Source organism: Mustela erminea, chromosome 11 (genome assembly GCF_009829155.1).
Source record: "Mustela erminea isolate mMusErm1 chromosome 11, mMusErm1.Pri, whole genome shotgun sequence".
Classification (NCBI taxonomy): domain Eukaryota; kingdom Metazoa; phylum Chordata; class Mammalia; order Carnivora; family Mustelidae; genus Mustela; species Mustela erminea.
Window position 1 is genome coordinate 15915288 of NC_045624.1, and position 15527 is coordinate 15930814.

General features: G+C 37.0%; 1 protein-coding gene across 5 annotated transcripts in view; it reads left to right on the plus strand.

Annotated features, from left to right (window-relative positions):
• The window catches only part of DGKI (diacylglycerol kinase iota), a 440859-nt gene that overhangs the window by 378654 nt on the left and 46678 nt on the right, over positions 1–15527 (plus strand). For all 5 annotated transcript variants that reach the window (XM_032304023.1, XM_032304024.1, XM_032304025.1 and 2 more), the window contains one exon: positions 10198–10223. In XM_032304023.1, coding sequence (XP_032159914.1) covers positions 10198–10223 — 26 coding nt within the window. The remainder of the gene's footprint in view (positions 1–10197; positions 10224–15527) is intronic.

The window sequence follows — 15527 nt, forward strand, 5'->3', positions numbered from 1 at the left end:
ACGTCTCCCAATAGGGGCTTTTGCAGAGCCTCAGTTCTAGTGGTAGTGGTGACAGGTATCATTTCATAAACACACTAGAGCAAACCTAGTTAAAATACTCCTCATTCAGGCCAGGGACAAAACAGTGCTCGCAATAGGCAAAGAGAGCCTCTGCAGACAACTGGCCTGAAGCATAAAGTGACCAGGACAAAACAGAAGATCACACACAGCACACTCCTGGAAGTGCCAGGCCCTGGAGAAGAAGGGACACTACATGGTAGGGCACTACAGGACCTCTTCTTCAAAAGGCACTGCAGGACCTCCTCTTCAAGAACAGATGTAGGTGCGCCTGGGCAGCTCAGTCATTTAGGTGTTTGACTCTTGGTTTTGGCTCAGGTCATGATTCAGGATTGTGGGATGGAGCCCCATGTCAGGCTTAGCATGGAATCTGCTTGAAATTCTGTCTCCCTCTCCCTCTTCTGCCCCTCCCCACAAGCACTGTCCCTCAAATAAATAAATAAAATCTTAAAAAAAAAAAAAAACACAAAAACAAGCAGGAGATATAGTTGACTTTCCTAACACAGAGAAACAGGCACAGAGATTTAGACAAAATGAGAATACAGAGAGATTTACCCCAAATTAAAGAACAGGGCCATAGCTAGATATCTAAGTGCAGCAGGTTTAAATAACATGCCTGATGGAGTGTTTTCAGTAATGATCATATGGATGCTCACTGGACTTGAGAAAAGAGTGGAAGATATGACTGAAACATTTAACACAGAGATAAGGAATAGCATAGCAGAGATAAAGGGCTCAATAAATGAAATGAGAAACACACTTGATGAAATGAGCAACAGACTGAAGAAGCAGAGGAGTGTGTTAATGACCTAGAAGACAAAGTAATGTTAAGTCATCAAGCAGAACAAAAGAGAGAAAAAATAATTATGCAAAATGAGGATAATCTTAGGGAATTCAGTGACTCCCCAAAAATGCAGTAACATTCATATTATAGGAGTTCTAGAGGAAGATGAGAGAGAAAGAGGGCAGAAAATGTATTTGAAGAAATAATATCTAAGAATTTCCCTAATCTAGGGTAGGAAATGGATAACCACATCCAGGAGACACAGAGATCTTGCATCAAAATCAACAAAAGCAGATTTACATCAAGACAAATTGGTATGGCAAAATACAGAGACAAAGAAAAAGTTGTAAAAGCATCAAGACAAAAGAACACAGTAACTTACAAGGGAAAACCTATAAGGCTACTGGGAGATTTTTCAGAAGAAACTTTCTAAGCCTAAAGAGAGGAACATGATATATTCAAAGTGCTAAGAGGGAAAAATCTGCAGCCAAGAATACTTTATCCAGAAAAACTGTCATTCAGAATAGAAGGAGAGATAAAGAGTTTCCCAGATAAAAACTAAAAGGGTTGATGACCACTGAAACAGTACTACAAGAAACATTAAAGGGGACTCTTTGAGTGAAAAGGAGAGACTAAAAGTGACAGTTATAAAGGTAGGAAACAAAAGCAGTAAAAATGGATGTTTCTGTAAAAAAAAAAAACGTCAGTCTAGGAACTCACCAAATAAAAAGATGTCAAATATAACAACACATTCCTAAAACATGGGGTTGAGAAGAGTAAAGAATGCATTCAGACTTAAACTACCACCAATGTAATATAGGCTGCTATATGCAGAGATGTTTATATACAAACGTAATGGCAACCATATATTAAAAGCCACTAATAAGTATGCAAAGAATAAAGACAAAGAAATCCATATATATCACTAAATAAAATTAGCAAAACTTGAAAGAAAGACAAGAAAGGATCAGAGAAAATCTTCAGAAACAACCACAAAACAAATAATAAAATAACAATAAATACATACCTATCAGTAATTACTTTGAATGTAAATGAACTAAATGCTCTAATCAAAACATACAGAATGACAAGATAAAAAAAAAGAAAACACCCATCTATATGCTGCTTAGAAGAGACTCATTTTAAACCTAAAGATACCTACAGTTTGAAAGTGAGGGGATTGAGACACATCTATCATGCAAATGGAGGTCAAAGAAAGCTGGAGTAGAAGTACTTATATTGGACAAAAGAGACTTTAAAACAAAGACTATAACAAAAAACAAAGAAGGGCACTATATAATAATAGAGGGGACAAGCCAACAAGACGATACAACAATTGTAAATATGTGTACACCCCATATAGGAGCATCTAAATACATAAAACCATTAATACAAACAAAAAGGAGCTTATTGATAATAAAATAATAGTAGGAGACTTAAACACCCCCACTTATATACAGATCATCTAAACAGAAAATAAACAAGTAAACAATGGCTTTGAATGACATACTGGACCAGATGGATTTAACAGATGTACTCAGAACATTCCATCCTAAAACAGAACGCACATTCTTTTCAAGTGCACATGAGTCATTCTTCAGAATAAATCACATTTTCTCCCATAAAATAAGCCTCAACAAATTCAAGAAGATCAGTCATACCATGCACCTTAACGATGAATTGGTCAACCAGGAAGTAAAAGAAGAAATTAACAAGTACTTGGAAACACATGAAAATGAAGCCACAAGTGTCCAGAACTTTGGGGATGTAGCAGAAGCAGTTCTAAGAGGGAAGTTTATACCAATACAAGCCTAGAATCAAGAAAAATCTCAAACAACCTAATCTTATACCTAAAAGGGGTAGAAGAAGGGGACTAAAACCTAAAACCATCCTGAGGAAGTAAATAATAAAGATTACAGCAGAATTAAGTGACATAGAAACTAAAAAAATAATAGTACAGATCCAAAAAACCCAGGAGTTGGATCTTTGAAAAACGTCAATAAAATGGATAAACCTCTAGCCAGACTTATAAAGAAAAAAGAGATAAAGGACTAAAATAAATACAAATGCAAGTGGAGAAATAATGAATGCCACAGAAATACTAACAATTTTAAGAATATTATCAAAAGCTATATGCCAACATATTAGACAACCTAGCAGGAATGGATAAATTCCTAGAAACATATCAACTACAAAAACTCAAACAGGAAGAAATAGAAAATTTGAACAGACCTATCACCAACAAAGAAATTGAATTAGTAATCAAAAAATTCCCAACAAACAAAAGAACAAGACAGATGGCTTCACAGGTGAATTCTACCAGACATTTAAAGAAGTGTTAATACCCATTATTCTCAAACTTTCCCAAAAAATAGAAGAGGAAGGAAGACTTCCAAAGTCATTCCATAAGGCCAGCATTATCCTGATGCCAAAACCAAATAAAGAAATCACTATAAAAGAAAACAATAGGCCAACATCCCTGATAAACATAGGTGCAACACTCCTCAACAAAATATTACCAAACTCATCAACAATATATTTTAAAAAATCAGTCATTCACTACGATCAAGTAGGATCTATTTCTTGGTTGCAAGAGTGGTTTGACAGTCACAAATCAATCAACATGATATATCGCATCGATAAGAAAAAGAATAAAAACCATTTGATCATTTCAATAGATGTAGAACAACATTTGACAAAGTACAACATCCATTCATGATAAAAGCCCTCAACAGAGTAGGTTTAGAGGGAGCGTATCTCAATGTAATAAAGTCCATAGATGAAAAATCTGCAGCTAACATCATCCTTAGTGGGGGGAAATGGAGAACTTTTCCATTAAGGTCAAGAACAAAACAAATTTGTTCACTCTTACCACTTTTATTCACCGTAGTACTGAAAGTCCTAGCCACAGCAATCAGACAACAAAAAGAAATAGAAGACATCCAAATTGGCAAGGAAAATGAAAACTTTCACTATTTGCAGATGACACAGTAGTATATAGATAACTTGAAACACTCCACCAAAATACAAACAAACAAACAAACCCTGCAAGAACTGATAAACAAATTAAAGTCACAGGATACAAAATCAATGTACAGAAATCTGTTGCATTTCTATACACCAATAGTGAAGCAGCAGAAAGAGTAATTAGGAAAACAATTCCATTTACAGTTGTACCAAAAATAATAAGTTACCTAGGAATAAACCTAACCAAAGAGGTGAAAGACCTGTACTCTGAAAACTATGACACTGATGAAAGAAATTGAAGAAGACACAAAGAAATGGAAAGACATTCCATGCTCATAGGTTGGAAGAGTAAGTATTGTTAAAATGTTTATACTACCCAAAGCAATCTACAGATTTAATGCAATTGCTATCAAAATACCAACAGCATTTTTCACAGAACTAGAACAAACAATTCTAAAATTTGTATGATACCACAAAGACCTCCAGTAGCCAAAGCAATCTTGACAAAGAAAAGCAAAGCTCAAAGCACCACAGTTCCAAACTTCAAGTTATTTTACAAAGCTGTAGTAATCAAAACAGTATGGTACTGACACAAAAACAATCACATATATCCAGAATAGAAAAGAAAACCCAGAAATAAGCCTACAAGTATATGGTTAATTAACCTTGAACAAGGCAGAAAAGAATATCTGGTGGGAAAAAGACAGTATCTTCAATAAAAGCGGGTGGGAAAACTGAACCACTTTCTTACACTATATACGAAAATCAATCCAAAATAGATTAAAGACCTACATGTGAGACCCTGAAGCCATGTTCTCCCAGAGCAGAACACAGACAGTAACTTCTCTGACATTGACTGTAGCAACATTTTTCTAGATATTTCTCATATGGCAAAGGAAACAAAAGCAAAAATAAACTGTTGGAACTACACCAAAATAAAAAACTTCTGCACAACAAAGGAAACAGTCACTGAAACTAAAAGGTAAACTATGGAATGGAAGATATTTTCAAATGACATAGCCAATAAAGGTTTCAGATGGAAAATACATAAAGGACTTATGCAACTTAATATCCAAAACAAGTAAGTTAAAAAATGGGCAGAAGACAACAGCATATAGTTCTTCAATGAAGACATTCTAGATGTCCAACAGATACGTGAAAAGATGGGCAACGTCACTCACCATCAGGAAATGCAAATCAAAACCACAATGAGATTTCATCTCACATCTGTCAGAATGGCTAAAATCAAAAACACAGAGAACAAGAAGTGTTCACAACAAGAGGTTGTGGAGAAAAAGGAACTCTCATCATTGTTGGTGGGAATGGAAACTGGTGCAGCTGTTCTGGAAAACAGTATGAAGTTCCTCAAAAAGTTAAAAATAGAACTACCATATGATTCAGTAATTGCCCTTTAGTAAATACTGATTCAAAAGGATATATGCACTCTATGTTTATTGCAGCATTATTTACAATAGCCAAACTATGGAAGCAACCAGTGTCAATTGATAGATGAAGAAGTGGTATAGATAGGTAGGTAGATGGATAAATAGATAGATATCTACAATGGACTGTTATTCAGCCATAAAAAAGAATGAAATCTTGCTATTTGCAACAACATGGATGGAGCTAGAGAGTATTATGCTAAGTGAAATAAGCCAGTCAGAGAAAGACAAATACCATAGGAACTCATTTGTGTGGAATTTAAGAAATGAGGCAAATAAGGAAAGGAAAGATAAAAGGGAGAGAAGGAAAGACAAATTAAGAAACCAACTCTTAACTATAGAGTCAAACTGATGGTTACTAGAGGGGTGTTGGGTGGGGGCAGGGGATAAATAGGTGATGGGAACGAATGAGTGCACTTGTGATGAGCACAGGGTGAGGTATGGAATTGTTAAGTCACTATATCTGTATTTCTGAGACTAATACAACACTGTATGTTAATTAACTGGAATTAAGAGTTTAAAAAGCCAAAAAAAAAAATCATAGAAAAGTAAATCAAACTGGAAAACAGGAAGACACTTCCACAAAGCAGTTACTTAAATGGATGAATAAATGAGTGGCTTATATCTTAATGTATTTTTAGTTATTATGGATCTTTTACCTCCTCTCAATATTCTTTTTCCAGTGTAGTGGTTAAGGAAAGTGGTTTAAGGAAACAGTCCTTAAGGTGTGTCTATAATTTACTGATTTGAAGACTCTGGACCAATGTTTGCTCTTTTCTTCTGCTGTATTGGGACTATTTCATAATCACTGTTATTTCTTCTTTATGTTTCTCGTCACAGAGACCCTATTCCATCTTTTACTCCTTCCTTCATTCCCTCCTTTCCTTTTTCCATTTCCAGATTTCATGGAAAATTGACAGGTCTCTCAATAGGGTTCATCTGTCCCTGCCATTACCTTTTTAGTGTACTCCCACCTTAAGTTTTGTCAGCAGATCCTTATCCTGCTTTCTTCTTAGAATATTTTTGTGTGGTTATCATGCTGGTTTCTTTTACTTTTATTACTCATATTTGTTTTGGAGGCATTCTTTTTGGAGCCATTAGTTTGGGATAGATAATTAGGCATAGTGGGTTTGTCTGTTTCTGAAAGCTTGACTTTGGGTCTCTTTTCAAATTCTTTTTTTGAGCACTATCCTCTGGGATTTGATTCCACTTCTGACTAGCAAGGGCACCTGGCTCAGAGCAGAGCACTTTCTGCTGAATTTTGTGGTGCACCGTGTAGCTCATATCTTTTGAGATCAAAATATGCTTTCTCTGTCTCCCTGAAACTTGGCCCAATTTTTCTTGTACTTGGTAGCTTTTCTTTACAGATGATTTCAGTTTATGGGTATCTTTTAGCTTAGTCAAAGACGATGCTTCCTTTTCTGTTTCTCATTCTCCCTGTTACTTTTCATGAATTTCAAAGAGAAGAGCAGAAGCTTTGCAATAATAGTTTTTAACTTGTCTCCTGCCTTTACTCTTGCTTTTTTAAAATATTCTACTCTGCACAGCCTGCCTGATCAGAAGCACCAATGAGAATGTATGACTTCACTGCTTCAGAAACTTTCTTCATTTAGCTTAGAAGGTAAATTATCAGCACGTCAAAATGGCTTGTCAGGCCCTGTATGAAATGGTCCCTGTCTATTCTATTTCCAGTCCTAACTTATCACTCCTTCATATTTTTGCCACATTTAGTTCCTTGTCTGACTGATAGCGTATTATGAAATTTCCTATCCATGTTCCTTGTCGTATGCCTCGTGCCTCTGCCTGACATTCTTCTCCTTTCTTACTTACCTAACAAGCTTTTCTGCTCATCCTTCCAAGCCCGGCTCCCATGCTTCTTGCTTTCTGAAGTTTTCTTTCACTCTTCCAGAACAGAATGGGTCTCTCTCTCTCATGTTCCTTCTTTAGTTCATACATATTTTGATGACTACACTTTTTTCACTATAATCATTTGTTTGCCCATTTTTCTCCTTTGATTGAATTCCTTGAAGTTGGTAGCTTGTTTGTTTTTGTATCCCCATCATGAAGCACAGGGCCTCGTACCCAATAGGGTCTCAAAGAATAATTATTATGTAGGTTTGAATCAACATAAATAGAAAGATTTAAAATAGGAGAGAGATTTTAAAATCCAGGACTTGAGTTTTTGGTTTTTTTGTTATTGGCCGAATTTAAGTGAGATGTAAATAAAAGTGTTTTTCTAAAAAACCCACAAAACAAAACGAAGCAAAATCAAATGTAAATATTCTCCAGACTGTCATAAAGGCTAGTACTGAGGAAAGTGGCCAGAACTCAAAATCCTGGAGTTCTTTGAATCCTGATCGTAGTTTGCATTGTGAGAGCGATGCTATCCCCGAGATAAAGTGTACGTGGAGGAGAAATAAACAGGAACAGAACCACAAGTCTTGCAGGTTCAGTGGGAGGAATGAGCAGTGAACTCTTCTGCATTCCTCAGTTGTCAGGTTGAGGAAGATTGTCTGTTCCTATGGTTCAACCTCTCTCTTTTAAAAATAACTACTTCTCTTGCTGATTTCATGAATTTTCCTCTCTCCTGAGCTAAGTTCTGTAAAACTTTTTATGCCCATTTCCAGCAATAATGGATGGTGTGCATGTCTCAGTAGTATAATTTAGTGACTCGTTAGAGTGAAAGGTGAAATACTGAGTGAGGACTGAAATACTCCATATGTCTTAAAATTCCACAAATCCAGGCATGTGGGAGACATTCCGCACAGAAACTCAACATGACTAATCCTTAGCAAACACTCTGAAATGGATAGTTCTTCCCCACTGCCTAGACCACTGCATCCCCTGGGGACTTTAACCAAGCCATCTGGAATTTTTCAGATTTAATATTAGTGCTTTGCTTTCACGGAAAGGCACCAAAAGCCTTGCTTCGCAAGCCTTCCACCTGAGACATTCAGTCGTCTGTTGGCATGGGTTTTTCTTTGTTCCTAGAGCTCCATGAGAAATTAATGGCCAACAATCCAGGATGTGTTTTTGCTTAATTCCCATCAGAAAACCTAGGGCTAAAGATGTTACCTTGTTGCTGACTTCTTTTCATGCCCAAGCATCTTAAGAAATTATCTTATTTCAAATATGTGTTTCTCATTAGACTCACTTTTCATTCCCATTCACCTCTATTCTGCACTCTCTCCTTTCTTTTCCTAACCACTAAGGCAGATTGTAGGTCTCTGTTGCTAGGTGTACTGGATGTCTTCTGGCTCTGGGAGTGCTCACATTTTCTCTGTTCTGGAGCTTGTCTCAGTCCCTAGGTCCTTCTGCCCGTGGCTGGCCTTGGAGCTTGGCAAACCAGTCTTGCGGGTGGTTTGAAGGTGACATGATGATTTTTTGGAGGTGCTCCAAAATGTGTTTGAGTCTAAACACCTGTGTGGTAGTGCTGACATTAATTCAACTCAACAAATATTGATCAGGGGTCCATTCTATTACTACCTAAACAATGGTCCTAGTTTTCTGTTTGCTCACAGCCCAGTGGGGACGACGGGTTTGTGATAGTATGAAACAGAGAAATCCCTAGGAGAACCCAAATAAACCCGGAGAGGCCAAGTGGCATTTCTCAAGCAGCCAACTCTGCAGGGATGGCTTAGGCTGGAGCAGGTTCCCTTTCAGGAGTGCCTGTGCCCATAACCCAGATACCAGTTTTCTCTCTACCAAATCTGGGGACCCTCTGTTGTTTTCACATGCAAAGGTTCAATTGAAGAGATTGATAAGATTGAAATGATTTGACACTTTGCCTCTAAGGGAACTTCCAGGCTTTCCCACCATGACTGCTGTGTCCTTTACTGACCACTCCCATAATGGGCAAAAATATTAAAGCATTCTCAAGCATCCCACCATAGCTAAAATCTTCCTTCAACCACTATGCATCCATAGAATGATTCTTGCCCCAACACTAGTTATATTAAAGGGCAGATTCCTAAATGCTTGCCTTTCCCTTTGGTCGTCTTCTTGCAGTGGACCCCCAGCAGGTTGATCATTTAGAACAGAGGAGCCTTCTGGCTGATTTCTTGCCTTTCCCTTCAAATTTTTATCACCTGTTAGTACAAAATTATACATCTCACTTCATCCCAAGGAAAGAATGAGCTGGTAGAGTCAAGACTGTATCATTCAAACTTGAGGGGACTTGATCCTCAAGACTGTGTCTGTATCATTCAGAGTAGCTCAATTAGTGGTCAGCTGGGGAATAAAGGTTTGTATTGTGAAGCATCGACATGATGCTTCATAGGTGTCTTCCTAATGTAACTGGAGCTTTTGCATAAACGGTATGTAAAAGTCATCAATTTATAAAAGTTCTGTGGGACCCCAGCGGTTGCGCTCTTGTCTCATCTTGGTTCTTACGGTTTTAGAGCTATGAGGCTTGCACACAGAGGGCAATCTGTGTCATGCTCACTTAAACCTTAAATTCCACAGAGTGGAAACAAAAAACAAACAACAATGATAAAGGTACATACCATTTATTTTACTTCTGTCTCATTTTTTACTGTCCAAGTAGATTTCTTTTTACTTACACTCAATCTAGTGCTTATTTACATTCTCTGGAGGCCTGGCCTTTGGTGACATCACAGGATTCCATCCATTACCACATTACTATGACTTTTCTATTTGTGTGTCATAAATCCAGACTTAACTAAGTTTGTTGCAGTCCCATGACATAGTGCAGTTGACTGAAATTTTATTAACCCCAACCACTCAACCAGTCCAGGTAAGCTTTGGGAGTGATCAATCAGAAAATACCATGCAACCAACAAATTAATTACACTGCCTACTATATTGACTTTCTATTTAATTGAATTTGGGGATAATATTTCTAGGAGATTATTCTTGATCATTATTGCATTTGTAATTATCAGTATCATTTACAAAACATTTATCATGCTTATTATCTCGTTTTAGGTCACCAGTCTCTTCAGAAGATCACGGTAAGAATTTGTCTTACTTATACTAATTCAAGATTAAAAATTGAGTTCCATTCCGTGCATTTCACTGTCAGAGGAAAGAATTATTCAAGGAAATGTTTCTAAGACATTGGCCTTGTGTTTTTTCCATGTGAAATGTCATGCACTTTTAAAAACTCAGTGTATCCTAGCTAAATGTGATATCTTATAATATCTTCAAATCCATTATAACAATTTTGGTTGACAAATATTATGAAGCTTACTGTATCTACCTGATTTTTGTCCCATCGCTGGATACATTTTGTGAGTTGGGGTTAGCCATGTAATTTCTCTGCATCACAGAATTTCATCTTTAAAATGAGAGTGTGTAGTAGGTACTCCCAAAAGTCCCTTCAAGATTGGATGTTGGAATCTGCCAAAAGTAGTAGAAGTCTGAAATGAACCTAATCAGTAGTGGTGTAAATTGTTACCCCACTGAGGTGAGTTATTCACATTTAAGACACAATTATTTCATTCAAAGGATAAAATGTATAGTTTTATCACATCTACCTTTGGGAATTCATTTATTCAGTCAGTCATTCAAAAATATTCACCGAGTGTCTATAGTGGGTCCATGATACTATATAATCATGTTATGCAAATATGCTTTTGGGGGCCGTCTGCAGAGACAATGGGATATGTGACAGAATTTCCCCCCTAAAAGAGCTTTGAGCTTAGTGGTGAAGGGAGTGGTAGAAAGACCCATACCTCCCACAATATAAAGTAAAATGTGATTAATCTTACAAAGGGGAGATACACCAGGACTCTGAGTAGTACTGGCATTCCTCCTCATGCCAGCCCTAAGTAGTGAAGGGCACCATTATGTATTCAGCCAACTAAGTATAACACAGGAAAGCTTCTGTCAGATTCCTTCTTCGTTCCCTTATTCTGTTCGGTCACTAAATTTTATTAACTCTGGTTTTCATATTTCTTTTATCGCTATTCTCTTTTCCATCCCCACTGCTGTAGCTTAGAGGCTCTCTATGTCTTACTTAGACTTTTAAAATTGCCTTAAAACTGATGTCCCCTCCCTAGTTTTCCATCCTCTAATTCACTCTATCCTTAGAGAGCACCACACTGTTCTTTAGCAAAAATCTACTCCCATTGCCTCTGGGTTGAAATCTTATCAGTAGACCAACCATTGTATTCAGCTTTCTGTTATTGTATTTTAATGTGGAATGGAAATCCTAAATGATGGAACCTTTGTTTCCTTCTACTGCTTTTTGCTTCTTTTGCCATCTTTTCCCCTTTCTTCTACCTATGCTGAATGTTCTAGCCATGTGGTATTGCATCTGTTTTCTGGAACTCACCATGTGTTCATATTTCCTGTTTTTATCCATACTGTTCTTTCTGACAGGAAGCTACTCCTTGTTGCAATATACACGGTTTATACTTACCATTTGAGACCTTGCTAATCATCTCATCCTCTCTGAAAGCTTTCTGACACACTTACCATTTACATGAAGTATTTTTCTTCTAGAATTTAACACATAAATTTGATGCCTGATTTACCTGTCTCTCTGCTAGACTGTGAGTTCTTTGACATAAATCCCAACAAATAGCAAACATTCAATAAATGCTTATTACGTGAATGAGTTAAGGACAAAGAGAGGGAGTTTTAGGCAGGCATATTCTGCCATATCATAAGATCTCTCACAATATTGAAATGAAGATGTATCACATTCTCTGAAGATCATAGGGCAAATCATGTGTAGAACTCTTAAATCACTATAAGGTAACAAACCACCTAATGACGACCTATTACAATGTGCTACTTTGCTCATCAGTGTTGGTATGACTAGGTTTTTCATTGCATATTGAGGGATCGTTGGGCTTCTAAGTTCCATTGATTCAAAACTCGTGTTTTGTTTTTATTTTGATCTAAGGTTTCCCTAAATGACTTGTTTGCTTTGGCCTTCCAGTCTGTTAGAACTTATCCCCTATTTCCAAACAAGGGGTGTTGGGGAAACTTGTGAATTGTCATTCTGTGGTTTGCTAGTAATTCTAAAGGGGTTATGAACTCTTGGTGAGCAGGTGGTGGCATCCTTGGAAGTCCTTGAAAAATGTCTACCACCAGAAAGCATACTTGCTCAGTATGAATAACCCATCAGAATTAATTATTTTAGGAACTATATATGTGATTAGTTAAAGAAATATCATCCAGATATGAGGGCTTTTATATTTTTATGGCTTCAAAACCTATTACATGTCCGTGCCTCTTAGTTTGATTCTGCAACTTCCAAGAACTACTCAAAGATGTAATGTGAAATTTTGAGGCTGATTTGTCTAATATTTTTACTTTTCCATCATCCTCTAGCCCAGGTATCCTTGGAAAATATTCTTATCCTTATCTTTTATCACCAAGATTTTCTACTAGCACTTAAAATAAAATGTCTTCTCATGCCTATACATTTTTAAGTGTTCATGTTTTCTGTGATTCACATTAAATCTCCTGAATATTCTATCAAGTGATAGAATGATATTATATTTATACACAACAATGATATTATAATATGCATGCCTTTAAGAATGGTAAGAAGTAAAAAATAAAAAATTTAAAAAAAAAGAATGGTAAGAAGTATCATTTTTGCTTTCTCAAACTTAGTGATAGAAAAATTGAGGCAAATGGATTATGAAATTGGGATATAAAGCCCCATGCCTCTTGACTTTCTATTTTGTTAGCTCACTTCCAATGATCTTACTTTTCTCCCTAATAACAGTTGCTCTGGCTTCAAAACAGATTTGTTCTTGAGAAAATCTCATTTTCCGTAGCCCAATATCCCTGGCATTCTCAGTTCCCACAGATTACCTTTCATAGGAAATAGGCTTGAATATCAAGGCTCTGTCATTTACCCTCTCTTAGCTTCCACTTCCTTGCCTGTAGGGTGGAGCTTATCATATCTACCCTGCCTACCTCATGGGATTATGAGTTTAAGTGGGAGATCGTCGGTGAAATCACTTTCCAGTTGCCTGAAAGCACCCCAAAACACACCGCTCTTATTGTCCAGGCACGGATGAGGTGTGAGTTTATTAGTGATGTTTGCTAAGCATTGCGTTCTGTCTTTGAAAAGTTAAAAAGTGTCCTGTTGAAAAGTTAAAAAGTGTCCTGGGGGTGGAGGAGGGGCAGAAAATTGCTATCATTAAATATTGTGTTTTCATTGGAAACCTTATATCTGGATGAGGAAGAGTGAAATGGTTAATACACAATGCAGCTTATATTGGCAAAGGAAAGATACAATTCATAATTAGATGTGGGGTCCTATAGAAAACTGACCATATAAGGCATAAGTGAAATGTAAAATGTTCTAGTTGTATAATATAGTATCAGAGTCATTAAGAATAAAGGCTGCAGTAGACACAGTAGATGTATTATCCTTGATTTTTTAGTGGGGGAAACAGGCTCAAGGTACTTAAATAACTTGCTTAAGATCACACTAGTGATCAGCTAGTAAGTGGTAGAGTTAATTTTCAAACCCAGTTCTAACATCTACCTCTTACTCATTTATGTACCCTGTCTCTGGAAAACAAAAGAAATGATTGTCCACGTTAAGGTGAATTGATAGAATTATTGAGAGGGAGGAAAAAAAACCCTCCTCTAACAAGGGTTTATTTACTACCATGTAAGTAATCTCTTTTTAATGACAAAACAAAACAGAACAAAAATAACAGCCTGTCTCTCCTGCTGGGAATGATTTGTCCCTGTAGAAAAAGTAAATACCAATGTCACATTCTCTCATAATTAGTTAACTGAGTGAAACGAAGCTTCAGGGAAACCTGCCACACCAAATCCCAGTGGAAACATTACATTTTAATGTTACAGCTGCAACCTGGAGTCCTAGCCCTTGTCAGAAGATAAGCCTGGCAGTGATTGATTGCCCTGCCCTGGGAGTTTACTGCCTATCACCTCATCATTTAAATTGCCCCGGGAGCCCTTCCTGTGCCCAGGCTGCTTTGCCTGAGCTCTCAGATTCTGTTCTGTCATCTTAGGCTGCTTATTTTGGGAACCCTCTGTGAATGCCTCTCTGCCACTGCTACCTGGGGTCCTGCACGGGCAGACTGTCTTCAGCTAATGTCTGCTCACTTCCCAAACACAGGACAGCCCCTGGCTCTCTTGCAAGGAAGTGCCAACAATCTTGATTCCCCCTAGGGGTCTAAAGCAGGCATCGCCTTCCTGTCCTTCCTCCTAGACCTGTTGGCAGTAATGGTTCTCACATTACCTGGTAGCTTTTTTGTTGCAACAGTAACCCACTGGACAAGAGTAGGAGTAGCAGGTATCGAGAAATAAAAAATTTTAATGACCACAGTCACTAGCGTAAGGGCCCAAAGAGGAGTCTCCTATTGGACTTGAAAGCAGTTTTCCTTTGCAGTAGGTTGTGCAAAACAAAAACAAAAGAAAACCCCAAAACCACACATTGTGCAGTGGCCTAAAGCTCTTTCATATATCAATTACTATCTCTTGGCTCAAAGTCATAGATTGATTTTTTTTCTACAATATAAACATATATGTACATATATGCAGTTTTACTGATACAATGTTCAGAAAAATGTACAAAACATTTGCCAGCTCCATTTAAATGACAACCAAAAGGAACTACGGCTTGTCCAGCCCCCAGGCTAAGAAATAAAACATTTGCAGTCATCTAGAAGCTTCATGTCTCCCTTTCTGTTTCCATTCCCTTCTCTCTCCTGCAGAGATACCTCTCTTCTGCTTTTTTGCTAAGAATTTTCTTGTTTCTTTTGATCATTTTACTACATATACACATATTCCACACATGAATGTGTGTGTATATATATATATATATATTCCAGATATGTGTGTGTGTGTGTATAGATTATCTTATATTGAACTTTCATAAATTGAATCCTATTGTAACTTCTTTTGTCCAAAATGTTTTTGTGATGCATCATTGTTTAGTGCCTGAGTATATTTATTTCATTAATTTTTCATGCATAGTATTCTATTTACGAACATATGTTTATATTTCCAAATTCTGACGAATGTTTGTGTAGACTCCAGGGTTTTGGGTTTTGTTTGTTTGTTTGTTGTTGTTTGTTTGTTTGTTTGTTTTTGCTATTGCAAACAATATCATTATGAACATTCTTTTTTATAACTCCTTCAGGTTCCATATATGAGCACTTTCCTAAGGTTTAAACCTGAAGATGGCATGGTTAGGTAGTAGGTTATACACCTATTTAAGTTACCACATAATGGCAAGTTGCTTTCCGAAGTAATCGTTCTAGTTTACCCTCAAACTGCAGTCAAGAAGAGTTCCCATTGACCCACATCCT